Below are 14,644 nucleotides of genomic sequence, written 5' to 3' on the forward strand. Positions count from 1 at the left end.
AGATTGGCCATAAGATCCAAAGAAAATCCTAGGGAATTTTTTAGCTATGTGGCCAGTAGGAGGAGAAATGACTGTGGAAGAATGATATTGTGGGATAAAAATGGGAATAGAGTGACTGATGCAGAGGACATAGTGGAATTGTTCAATGAACAATTTATTGGAGTATTTCATCCTAGAGGAGTCAGTTTTAATGCTAGAGGGATAGGACTGGTTCGAGGTCTGGAGGTACAGGAGGAGAGTGTGTTTCAGATACTGAGTACTCTGGATGTCAGTAAAGCTGTGGGACTGGATGGTATTTCACCACGAGTTTTGAGAGAATGTGCTAGGGAACTGACAGTACCTTTAACGTGGCTTTTCAATGAAAGTCTGGCTTTGGCAAAGGTGCCCAGGGAATGGAAGGAAGGTAAGATAGTGCCATTGCATAAGGGTGGTAACAGACTGGAAGTGTCTAATTATAGGCCAGTCTGTGTGTCATCAGCAGTTGTTAAGATCTTGGAGAAAGTAGTGAGGGACCGTATACAGCATTGGGCAGATGAGGGTAATGTTATCTGTGAGAATCAACATGGATTTGTGAAAGGACGCTCTTGTTTTAGCAATATGCTAACCTTTTATAATAAAGTTACAAGAACATTAGATGAGGGAAAGGCATATACTGCAATTTTCTTAGACTTGGCGAAGGCATTTGACAGGGTGCCACATGATAAGCTGATATTTAAGTTGCAGCACATGGGTCTGGATGTCAGATTGGTCAACTGGATTCAGGATTGGCTCTCTGATAGGTATCAGAGAGTTGTGTATGGTGGAGCAGTTTCCAGGAGGCAGAGGGTTACAAGTGGGGTCCCACAGGGCTCAGTACTAGGACCTATATTGTTTAACCTTTATATCAATGACATAGCCAGTGGATTGCAGGGGGATATTCAGTTGTTTGCGGATGATGCGAAGCTGGGAAGGATTATTAGTAATAGTGCAGATGTGGTAGCCCTGCAAGAGGATTTAAGTAAGCTAGATAGATGGGCAAATGAATGGGGGTCTCAGTTTAATGCAGCAAAATGTAAGGTCTTGAGTTTTGGGAAACATCGATGGGATGCTGCATACTCTATGGGAGGAGTTATACTGGAGGAAGTAGGGGAGACAAGAGATCTGGGGTTGATGATTAATAGAAACCTGAAGTTTAGGGGACATATTGCAAAGGTGGTGAAGGTAACACAGAGGATTGCTGCTATTATGAGAAGGACACTGACCTGCAGAGATAAGAGGGTTATCATTCCGTTGTATAAGTCTCTGATCAGACCACACTTGGATTATTGTTCTCAGATTTGGTCCCCAGGATTTGAAGGGGATAAATTAACTGTGGAAAGGATACAAAGACGGATGACAAAGATGGTTTCAGGACTGTACAAGGATAGTTATTAGGATCGGCTGAGAGAATGTGGACTGCAGAGTTTGGTGGATAGAATAAGGAGAGGTGATATGATTGAGACTTTTAAACTGTTGAGAGGTGGTTACAGGGTTGACACTGGGGAGTTCTTTCGCTTGGTTGATCAGCGGGAAGGAGTGATGACAAGAGGCCATCCCTGGAAGTTACGAAAGGAAACTGTGAGCAAGAGGGTAAGGAGTGGTTTCTTTGTGTGGAGGGTGGTTGAGCCGTGGAATGCATTGCCTGATGGAGTGGTGGGAGCGAGAACGGTCAGTGAGTTTAAAGAGTGGTATGATAGACTTTGTGTTTCTCAGGGGGGGGGACCTCCCCTCGATGAGTCTTGACAGACTTTATGTCTTAGGAAGGACCTCCCTCGATGAGTCTTTTGACTCCTTGGAGGCCTGAATAATAATAATAATAATAATAATAATAATAATAATAAAACGAGTACAGGATGATTTTCAGAATAAGTGTGCCCCTGCCAGATGGTCAAGGAAAGCAGCTTGAGAGTGAGGTTAAGGCAAGCAGGCATATTAGATATAAGTTAGAGTGTTGTTAATAGGAAGGAGAATAATTTTGAAATATTCCAGCAGATCAGCCTGGTAAATGTCATGCAGATGATAATAATGGACGATTCTTAACTGTGGAAGGAAACATGTGTGAGTAATGAAAATGAGTTTCTTGAATAGCTTCTTCATGCAACAATGGGCTTTCCTCTCTCACTATCACTTGCGCAATTTTTCTCATGGATGCTTGAAGATTAATCACTAAGCTTCTCTTTAAACCGTTCCCTCTCATTGTACTACACCGATCATTTGTTTGCTATTTGGCTGCGCTGACACATTAGCAGGGCTGGATTAAGACCCATAGAAGCCCTAAGCACTTAAAAGATTTTGGTGTCCCATATACATGTAATTCAAAATATAAACAATAATAAACCATAAAATAAATTTTTATTTTTCAAAATGAAACAAAACTTATAGTAAGATGGAAAATAATATTTATTTTTGTATACTTCAACTTTATTTAAATTTGAAAAGTTTTCTCCTACTTTGTTTAACTGCAAAGCTTTGATCAGATCCCCAAAATTAATCTTGCGTAACACATCTGCTTCTATACTTAGTAAAGATAAGGCATTCAACCTGCCTCGTTGCATAGTTGTTCTGATGGAATTTTTAATATACTTCAACTGAGAAAATGAATGCTCAGCTGAGCAATTTGTGACCATTAATGTTAAAAATATACGAAAGGCAATGCCTACATTTGGAAAGGCACACTCAATATTGTCTTTTACAATTATTTTACAAAGTTCAGCATGACTGAATCTTGTTTTTACATTTTTTGTTGCACTGAACTTATGGCACACATATGAGTGAAACTGCTGAAGCTCAGCTGAGAAATTAGTGTTCAAGTCCTCTGGGTAAGCATCAATCAGCTTTTGATAACACTGAGAATACCTTTCAATTTCAGTAGATGATGAAGTCACTGAAGTAGCATTATGTGGCACATCACTTAGAAAAGAAAATCTCTCTGATATTTCTTTGTATATCTCTCCTCTTCTTCTCATCTCAGTTTCAAGTTTGTCAACAACTGTGTAAAAGGTGGTGATACGAAATTTATCTCTGTCATTCAGATATACTTCTGGAGCATCTCCATCATTGGGTACCTTCTTTCTGATACATTTGCGAGTTTGAGCTGCCTTGTAATCAACATCTGGTAGCACTTCCTTTGTAGCTGCTTCATATCTTTCAAATTCATTTCGTGAAGTGCACAATTAGTCAGCTAATGATTCATACAGATTTGCACATGTTTTTAAGTTGACATTCTGTAGAACTTGGCTTACTCTATGAAAATTTTGCAAAATCTCATCCCAAAAATTCAACATAAAACCGAATTCTAGCTCTTGCATCTTATTTGCAATATTATCTGCTTCTCTTCTAGTGTCTCCCTTTTGTGTCTGGTCTTCGGCTATACAGTCTAACGCTTCTAAAATTTGAAGGAAAGATTTAAAAATTGCTGCTGTTGCCATAGCATGTGTCTCCCATCTGGTATCAGAGAGGGATTTTCAGACATTTTCATTTCCAATACAACCTTTAAGAATTGTCCACTGGCTGGTTGAGGCTGAAAAAAAGGTATAGAGCAACCGCACTGTAGAGAAGAAATTAACCACCTCTTGACAGCAGTCAACAGCACTTCGGCCTACTGAATTTAGTGAATGAGCTGTTTGTTTGTTTGTTTCTAAAATATTTTGCTGCATCCCCTTATAACGCCCAGACATGCTAGCAGCGTTGTCATAAGACTGACCCCTACATTTTTAAAAGTTTAGCTGACAAACTTTACGTAAGTACTGCAACACTTGATTTGCCATTTCCTGACCGGTATGGCTTTTCATTTCCAGAAAGGTTAAAAAGCGTTCAATAGGCTGTCCATCTTTTAAGTACCTAAGTACAACATTTAACTGGTCGATATGTGACAGATCTGGTGTTGAATCAACTGACAAACTAAAATAACCAGAAGATTTTACGTTAAAAAACGTTTAATTTTCTTGACCAAAAAGCTCTGGAATGACTTTTAATGGGATTATATTGATCAAGTGCATATAATAAACAACTATGTTATACCAACTAGTTTCACCAACTAAGGCTGTTGGCATCTTCAGGGTACATAACTGATGTAAGGCACTAAAAAGTAAAAAACTGTTACAAACTATAATCAACTGATTCCAAATATATTAAACAAAGAACAGAGCGCATACAATACATGCATAGAGCGTGCATGATCTCACTTGTTGTTATTTAGGAACGTTCTATAGTTGGCACTGTAATTCAGTTCTGGTGAGTTCAGAGATCTAATAAGGGTCTTCCAAATCACGGGTAAGATTAGTCCCTGGTTCCTGTTAAGGTTTTGTATACAGCGGGCAAAAAGCTGTGGCCTCTTTAAAAATTTGGGAGCGGAAGTCCTCCTCCATGTAAGGAATTGTGCTTCTATCCCACTCTATGGTATGGTTCGTTCTTGAGAAATGAAAAGCTAACCCTGATTTTATTTCTCTGTTATTATTGATGTCACCTATGTGTTCTTTTTGCTTAATTTCAAGGCTCCTTGAAGTTTGGCCGATGTAATTCAAGCTGCACGAGCAGGGTATGTTATAAACTCCAGCATATTTGGAGAAAGGATGGCTATCTTTTGGAGATCTTAAGAATTGTCTAATCTTTTCTGTAGGTTTAAAGGCCACTCTTATTTTATGTGGTCTAAGGAGTCTTGCAATCTTATTGAAAACTGTCCCTAAGTATGGAATGACGATGGTAGAATATAATGTATATCATCTCGTTGTCTTTGTCGGGGTTCAGAGAAAAGTATCTTGTGGACGAGTCTTTGAGGAAATCCATTCATGGTAAGGCTGGTAGATATCAGGGATAGTTCTTCCTGGAGGTCTTGTTGATCTGTTGTAAGGAGAGAGGCACAGTTCTTCAGCATCTTTTGGTTCCCCATGGATTCTAATTTACTTGACCAACGTTTAATTTTCTTGACCAAAAAGCTCTGGAATGACTTTTAATGGGATTATATTGATCAAGTGCATATAATAAATAACTATGTTATGCCAACTAGTTTCACCTGATCGAGACAACAAGATTATTCCAAAGTTTCTATTTTTAAAAAAACAATTCCATTCAAGACGAGCAAAACATATTTATTTTAAAACATCTTTGGCACTTCTACGTGAATGGATACAGCATACCAGATTTCTTTTAAGCCAAATAGATTTAGAATGTTATCAGATTTATGACGATATCTCTAGTACTTTAGACCAAGATATATGGTCGCATTTGGACAGAATGGTCACTACTAGTTATGATAAAGCTTTTACAACAAGCAAACGAAACCAAATAAAAAAATTTAACAATCTTTATACAAAATGTTTTAAGTCAAAACCTTCTCTACCAGACAGCAAAGTTATTTTTAATTTATCAGATGACGTATTAACAAAACCAGAGATCAATATACTTAAAAAAGGTTTCAATTTTGCGATAACACCTGATCACGTTCCTAAAGTGGATATCATTTGTAATATAGAAAAGGCAGTCTCATCGTTACCGGAACCCATAGCAAATGACATTAAATTTAAAAGTAGTATCATCCTCTCATCTTCCAGAACTCCTAACAAAAACATCACTACTCTGGAAAAAAGAACATTGTATAGTTTGAAGAAAAAGAAAGACATTATCATATTGAAGGCAGATTAGGGAAATTCTACAGTGATTTTAAACACCAGTGATTACGAAGATAAGATTAACAGCTTACTGTCGGATACATCAACCTACCGTGTCCTAGTCACAGATCCGACACTAAAGAATCACAATGACACCAACAATTTAATACGTCACATGGTGAACTGGTCTATAGACTTAAAACAAAGATTGAAATCCATGCATCCACTAACACCAAGACTATATGGTACTCTACACAAAAATGGAATACTACTATACCCGATTGTAGATGGAATCAATTCGCCAACTTATCTGTTATCTAAACACCTGGCAGGCCTCCTCAAACCACACATCCATAATTTGGATACTTATATACAAAATTTGCAACATTTTGTTGAGAAACTGAACAACATCTCTATCTCCAATACGGATCTACTTGCCAGCCTGGATGTTACATCTCTTCACTAACATCCCTGTGGAGGAAATCATCAACATTTTAGGAAGTTTGCTCCCACAAGACATTACTTCTCTTCCGTTATTGTTTAACATCAAACTTTTTCTTATGGAATAAAACCATATATCAGCAATTGACTCGCCTTGCAATGGGTAGCCCCCTCTCTCCATCTTGTGCTGATCTCTTTATGGAGGATTTTGAAAGTAAAATCTTATCTCAAACAGACCCTAAACCAAAAGTATGGTGGAGATACGTGGACGATATCTTCATTGTTTGGAACCAGACAAAAGGGACCTGTTCGACTTTCTTAACAAGATCAACTCTCTACACCACACAATCAAATTCACTCTAGAACTTGAAAAAGATAACCAATTATCATTTCTGGACACTTTAATTAAGAAGCTTCCGAATGGTGGTATCAATCTCTCAGTTTACCGCAAACCTACCAATACAGAATGTTATTTACATTTCACTTCCTCCCACCACATTTCTCAGAAACTTAGTATTGTACACATGCTGAAGAATCATGCCTCTCTCCTTACAACAGATCAACAAGACCTCCAGGAAGAACTATCCCTGATATCTACCGATCTTACCATGAATGGATTTCCTCGAAGACTCGTCCACAAGATACTTTTCTCTGAACCCCGACAAAGACAACGAGATGATATACATTATATTTCTACAATCGTCATTCCATACTTAGGGACAGTTTCCAATAAGACTGTAAGACTCCGTAGACCACATAAAATAAGAGTGGCCTTTAAACCTACTCCAAAAGATAGCTATCCTTTCTCCAAATATGCTGGAGTTTATATCATACCCTGCTCGTGCGGCTTGAATTACATTGGCCAAACTTCAAGGAGCCTTGAAATTAGGCAAAAAGAATACAGGTGACGTCAATAATAACAGAGAAGAAAAATCAGGGTTAGCTTTTCATTTCTCAAGAACGAACCATACCATAGAGTGGGATAGAAGCACAATTCCTTACATAGAAGAGGACTTCCGCTCCCGAATTTTTAAAGAGGCCACAGCTGTTGCCCACTGTATACAAAACCTTAACAGGAACCAGGGACTAATCTTACCCGTGATTTGGAAGACCCTTATTAGATCTCTGAACTCGCCAGAACTGAATTACAGTGCCAACTATAGAACGTTCCTAAATAACAACAAGTGAGATCATGCATGCTCTATGCATGTATTGTATGTGCTCTGTTCTTTGTTTAATATAATTGGAATCGGTTGATTATAGTTTGTAACAGTTTTTTACTTTTTAGTGCCTTACATCAGTTATGTACCCTGAAGATGCCAACAGCCTTAGTTGGTGAAACTAGTTGGTATAACATAGTTGTTTATTATATGCACTTGATCAATATAATACCATTAAAAGTCATTCCATAAGATTTTACTTCATCAACAATAAGCACGTGGACCCTTTGAGCCATCAGTTGAGTGAGTTCCTCACAGGTGGCTTTGGACAGATAAAAAGGATTTCCAATTATCTAAATATTTCACAATGTGACCTGCTAAAAATGGATCAAACTGACTTATGGACTCAAGCAGCTCTAAAAAATTCCCATTTTGCAATGATTTAAATCTTTCTTCTGTTCCTCAAACAGTCAGCCACGTTCAGCTAACATACGAATAACAGCTATGACACACCTCAGGACATGTTCCCAGTAATCACATTCTTCCTGAATTTGTTTTTCCAACTGTTGTCCCAACCCCACACCTTGTCTACGAGTTAAATATGTTAGCATAGAGTCTCAGTGAGTAGTGCTTTTTTCATGTTGATCAATTACAATAGTATTTCGCCCATCACTGAACCCTTCTCTTGTAACAAAATGTGTGAAATTTTTAGGAGAAAAACGTTTTACAAACAAAACAATAAACTCATCCTGTTGATGGTGAATACAATAACCACTCTTTCTTGTATTACTCACCACTGGCTTTTGTCTCAACAAAACGTTTCTGGCACAGTATCCTACTGGTTTGCCACTACTGAAATGTCGGTAATACTTGTCAAATGGTCCATTTTGGTGTTGACAGTCACTGGGTTCACAAGCAGTCCAATAAGCGACATCATCAGCAGAGAAATCAAGCCACAAACCTGGAGGTTTTTCAATATTCACTTCATCTTTTGTAGACTGAATCATTTTGCCACCATCACCATGGCCCACTAAATTTTCATTTTCAGCAATTATTTCAACCTCAGAATGTTTTGTAAAGCAACTTACATCAACATTTGCAGTAGAGATATAAAGAGAATTTACAAACAAAGTAAGGTCAATAGCGAGACATGTGCTAGATAAACCTGCTTGTGACACCATGATGATTCCAACATCATCATATTTTGATTATGAAGTGATCAAAGTGGTATTTTTGTCCACTTCTGATGACAGAGATTGGCTCTGATCAGGAATTGGTATATAATGTTGTGGAACTTGTGTGAAGAAATCAGTTAACTTTGCAGTCTTGGAATCTAATTCCAAAGTCTCCTCTTGTTTCTTTTTTGATAGTTTTCACTTTTTTGCATCACTTAACTGAACACGTTTCATCTTGGTTCTTGGGATCTGTTAAATACAGAAATAAAAAGATTATTTTGTTGAATATTAGGTGACAATCAACACAGTTACACATATCACAGGCAAAATCATACGAACAATTTAATTTTCGTAATTAAACTTTCGTAATTAAACTGTAAGTTAAATAAAATTTAACTTACAGCTGAATCTTGTGCTTTTATGCTTTAATTAACTCTTAATAAATTTAGTTTAATCCTTTATCCAAGTGTGAGCAAATAAAGTTTGCACCTGAAAGTATCTTCAGGACTGGGGTAAGGTGGTACAACACCAGGGCACTCCTTGCAAAGGTGGAGCAAGACAACAGCACTCCTATCTCAGTATCTCCCATAATGCAAAACACATCTCCTTGCGGATATGTCTAATGTTATGCATTAAGGGAAGGGCCACAACCCAGACTAGTTTCAACCTTTATTGAGGTCTCTTCAGTGGGAGCCAGGCCCAAGTGGAGATACCAGGCAGAAGCATTAGCAGGTCATCTCTACCTATAGGAGTTGCCAAATGGTGTGCCACCCTTTTTTAATAAATTACTCTGGATTTCAAGAAAGATGTTGAAAGTTTATTTTTCACTTGGTTAGAGTATAATAAATTTAGTTTAATCCTTTATCCAAGTGTGAGCAAACAAAGTTTGCACCTGAAAGTATCTTCAGGACTGGGGTAAGGTGTTGTACCACCTTACCCCAGTTTACTTTACTCTATTATACCCTAACCAAGTGAAAAATAAACTTTCAACATAATTAACTCTTATTTTACCGGAGTCACACTTATGCGACAGCTAGGCCTTTTACCGGAGACACGTTTCTGAGACAACCACGTGATTTGTTTTATATTTGCTTCTTGAGCCTTTTAGAAGACATAATTTATTAAAACAAGACCTAAAACAGGAAAATAAAAAATAAAATGGTTACATTAATTATAAAAAATTACCCCATTTGTTGCAATGGTAGTGCCAGAAAGCGTCATGAGTGATAATACAATGTAAAGAACCATCATGTACATGGTTAGAGTTTTATTAGGCCTTTTACACATCATTATTTAGTGAAACAAAGTAGGTAACTGTAAGAAAAAATAAAAACAATGAAAAACTAACCCTCCCTTTCCATGATGCCCTAAGCACTTATTTTATTTAATGGTTAATCCAGCCCTGCACATTAGATATGCTTTTAGTGCACTTAAATAACCAAAACCCCAGAATAAAATTTACTTTAGAAATTGAAAACAACAATTGTTTTCTCTTTTTAGATAGGCCAATTTTATAGAGTTTCTGTAGATATATAAGAGAGAGAATATCTACTGAAAACTAACACATACAGTTATCTAAACATTAATTCTCACCACCCAGCACATGTATATGGTATAATAAAAACATTTGGATACAGATCTAGAGCTAGTTGCTTAAATGACAACATAATCCAAAATAATTATAATATATATCTTTAGTAATCTAACCACTCGGCCAGCCTAGTTGGCTGAGTGGTTAGCATATCCGCTCTCCAACCAAAAGGCTGTGGGTTCGAATCCCGCATTGGGCATGGATGTTTGTGATTGTCTGTGAAAATACTAGTGGTGGTGGCCAGCAGTAGATTTTGTTGGTGTAGATGATGAAGGTAATTGCGTTTGGTGGAAATAGAGAGTTGCAGAGTAGGTGCTCTCCATCGATGAGTCTTTGGACTCCCTAGAGGTGTTATGTAATAATAATAATAATAATAATAGTAATTTCAACAGTCATGATTACAAATTCTAAAAAAAAAAAAAATGTCAAACCCAGCACCTAATAGCAGAAAAACTTATAGAGAGCCATTAAATCATTAGACTGCCTATAAACTAATATCAAAACTAGCTTCCCTTATCTATTCTACAAAAAATATTCACCAATTATCAGTACAACAGATCTGCAGTGAAATGGAGTGAAGAACATCAGAATGACAGAATTATAAACCATCCCATCTTTTATTTTTTCTGTATTTTCAAAAACCAACACTATATCCAACATTCTATTCAAAATGTCATCTTCATTCAACCCTGCCTTGTTAACATCATTGATTTGTTGGCCAAATAATCTAATCAATATTATCAGTCTGCCCTCTTTTTCCTAATTTTCCAAGCATTGGTATAAATAGAACTGATTACCACTCTCACAATTTCTCAACTTTCATTCCACAAGACATTTGATTTTTATGCTCCCAATGAGATTATCCTTGTCCCACTACCTCTCATGACACCTTAACTTATACCTAAAGTGGGTCAAGACATGCTTCATGTTAGTAAAGAGCTCTGGAAAAGATTTGCTATTTTGTGTAATAATTGGTGATATTGCTTGCGTTTTAGTATACTATTGTTGATTTTTGATAACTTAGTGTGTTGTGTTTGTGTGATTATTGGTGTTATGGATTTGCTACTGACTTTATCTATAGAATTTATTGAAATTTTGAATCTTGCCTTGAACAACACACAAGGGAAGTTTGCAGAGGTCTAGATGAGGTGCGAGTAGCAAGATTAGATGAATGGCATGAAAATCAAATGCCATTAACAACATGGATTTTTTGAAAATGGTTTGATGTCATGAGGGAACATATATACATGATACAATGTGAAGGATGTGTTTGCAGAGAGAGAGAGAGAATTGTAGATGAAAGAAAGTGTGATATTTTGCTAGACTATTATTACTATTACCATTATTATTATTAACTCTGACCTCCATGGAGTCAGAGACTCATCGTGGGAGGTACACATTATTGCATACAATGTTCATCCAACCATGCTTTTAACAGATTCACTGTGTCTATAATCACAACACACTCAGGCAAAGCATTCTACTCACCAATCACTCTCCATGCAAAAAACCTTCTCATCACTCCTCTGCTCACACCCTCCTTATACAGTTTCCAGCGATGGCTTCTTGTTCTACCTCCCTCTCCCATTCCATGAAAAATCTCTTCCATGTCGACCTGATAACAACCCCTGACTAGATTATATGTCTCAATCATATCCCACCTCTTCCTCCTATTCACGAGGCTCTGCAACTTACATTCTCTCAATCTGTCCTCATACTTCACATTTCCAAAGACCACTGACCACCTTTGTGAATCTTCTCTGGACCCATCCAGCATACCCTTGTCACAATAAAAACCTGTGACCAAATCTGTCCACAATAATCCATATGAGGCCTGATCAAGGCCTTATACAATGACATCATAACCTCTCTATTTCTGCATGTCAGGCTCCTCTGCATCATTGCCATTACTGAATGTAACGGCTTCACATTTGTGCAAATGTGATCTGTGAATTTCAGGTCCCTGTCCACCATCACCCACCAAATCTCAAAACATTACACTTTTCAACATTGAACTGATAGTTTCCAGTTACTGTCTATTCATTCAATCTATTCAAGTCTGCTTGTGAGGCCAAGACATCCACTTGACTCTGAATTGCTCTCCTCAGTTTTGCATTATCTGCAAACAGCTGCATATCACTAGTTCAATCCATCGCAATATCATTAACATGCAAACTAAACAATAATGGTACCAAAATTGACCTTCAGGCATATCAGTATTGACTTTCCTCTTTCAGGATACTGCATCCCCCCATATACAACTTTCTGATACCAATCTGAAAGCCAGTCACTGATCCAACACAGAATTCTGTTATTTAATCCCATCTGTTTCATTTTATTTAATAGTGTGTCGTGTGGGAGCCTATCAAAAGCCTTTGCAAACTCAAAGTACACTACTGTATATGCATCTCCTCTGTCCAAGGTATGTCCCTTTGCAGCACTGTACTAATCTTAGGGTAACTTACCAAAATTGAATAGCATGTGAAGAGTAGTTTTTTAAATAAAATTATCCATCCAAAAGTATGTTTATTTTCTTAAATTACTATTCATAGGAAGGGTATATAATAAATAATATTTTGTATAGAATAAGAAGAAACTGCCTAATAGCTTCTACTAGTCGAAATATTGTTAGTCAAAATGAATCATACCTTCTGTTTGATAATTGAGTGCTACCATATGCATACCAAAGGCCCAGAAAATTACTGGATTAAAATTAGAAGAATCAATCCTCATTCCTGCTGGGTAAGTGCGCATCAACTGTGCCTCACAATGAGTGGAGCTAGAGTTAAGAAGAACACTAACAATACAGAATTCTAAGTGATTCTAAATTAAATATGATTAACATTTACCATAAATAACTAGTAAATAAGCAATACATAGATAAAATAACCAATAAATGCATATCATAACCATAATATTACACACCCAAATTAAAGAAAAATTGAGAATTTATTTAGATTATAGGAAACTACTCATATATTTTAATAAAATCAATCAGAACTGCAACTACATTTTTTATTATTAAGAACTAATAGTTTCTTGCGGGAGGGGGAGGAAAAAGTAGAGAAATATCTACTATAAAAAGGGGAATAAAACAGAATGTATGAATAATTTAAGAGAGAGGAATTGGTGGCGCAGATAGCATCCTGGCCAAAAATTACTGGGATCACTGAGACGTGATTGACAGAATAGGATATAATAACAGGAACAGAAGTTGCTGGGTACAGCATTTTTTGGCAGGATAGGAGGGTAAAGCGTGGTAGTGGGATACTGTTTATGATAAGTGATGACCTATGCACTCTAAGAGTGGAGGCTTTGGAAGGCACTGAGACAAATGATTTTGAGAGCATATGGTGTGAGGTAGAGGTGGGCAAGATAGGATATTTAGTGGAGTGTTGCTACAGACCCAGGAGCACAGAGGATGGGGACAAGGAGATGTTTAGACAGTTAAGTTTGGCAAGTGCAAGAAGAATTATTGTTATGGGAGATTTTAACTAAAGTAGTATAAATTAGAGATAGGAAGATGCATGTAGCAATAGGGGAATGGAATTTCTAGAATTCTTGAGGGACAAATGTCTTAGGCAACATGTAACAGAGGGAACAAGAGGTTCAAGAGTTTTGGATTTGGATATAGCATCAGAAGAGTTGATAATAACTGAGATGACATCTCTCCCACCAGTTGGATAGAGTGACCATATGGTTTTGACTTGGAAAATGAATAGACATGCAGGAGTATCAAAGAGATGGGAACTTATGTGGAATTATAAAGCAGGTGATTATAATAGTCTTAGACATCAACTTCGGGAAGTTTCATGGAGGGAGGAATTGGAAGGTCAGGATATCATTAGTGCATGGGAAACTGTGAAAGAATATTTGTTAGCAGCAACGGTAAGTTGTATACCACGAGTGAAGAAGAGGACACAATTTGGAGTAAAGTGGATGACAAACAATATTAAACAGGAATTGCATGCGAAAAAGAGGCTATGGAAGAGATATAAGGAGACAGGTGAAGAGAAGATGAATGAAGAATATAAGACACAGGCCAGAAGAGTGACTAGTGTGGTAAGGAAAGCAAAACTGGAATATGAGAGGAGATTGGCCCTAAGATCCAAAGAAAATCCCAGGGAATTTTTTAGCTATGTGGCCAGTAAGTGAAGAAATGACTGTGAAAGAATGATATTGTGGGATAAAAATGGGAATAGAGTGACTGATGCAGAGAACATAGTGGAATTGTTCAATGAACACTTAATTGGAGTATTTCATCCTAGAGTCAGTTTTAATGCTAGACGAATAGGGCAAGTTCGAGGTTTAGAGGTACAGGAGGAGAGTGTGTTTCAGATACTGAGTACTCTGGATATCAGTAAAGCTTTGGGACTGGATTGTATTTCACCACGAGTTTTGAGAGAATGCACTAGGGAACTGACAGTGCCCTTGGCCTAGCTTTTCAATGAAAGTCTGGCTGCGGGAAAGGTGCCATGGAATGGAAGGAAGGTAAGATAGTGCCATTGCATAAGGGCTGTAGCAGACTGGAAGTGTCAATTATAGGCCAATTTGTGTGTCATCAGTAGTTGTTAAGAAAGTAGTGAGGGAGCGTATACAGCATTGGGCTGATGAGGGTAATGTTATCTGTGAGAGTCAACATGGATTTGTGAA

General features: G+C 37.3%; 1 protein-coding gene across 1 annotated transcript in view; it reads right to left on the reverse strand.

Moving 5' to 3' along the window:
* LOC150110581 (uncharacterized) overlaps positions 1–14,644 on the reverse strand; it is an 851,360-nt gene that overhangs the window by 228,253 nt on the left and 608,463 nt on the right. Inside the window, 1 exon segment of the mRNA XM_090402114.1 lies at positions 12,640–12,770. Within this exon segment, the coding sequence (XP_090258240.1) occupies positions 12,640–12,770 (131 nt within the window).

The sequence above is a fragment of the Typopeltis vanoorti genome, chromosome 1 (genome assembly GCF_054136105.1).
Source record: "Typopeltis vanoorti isolate ZY-2024b chromosome 1, IOZ_Tvanoo_1.0, whole genome shotgun sequence".
NCBI lineage: Eukaryota > Metazoa > Arthropoda > Arachnida > Uropygi > Thelyphonidae > Typopeltis > Typopeltis vanoorti.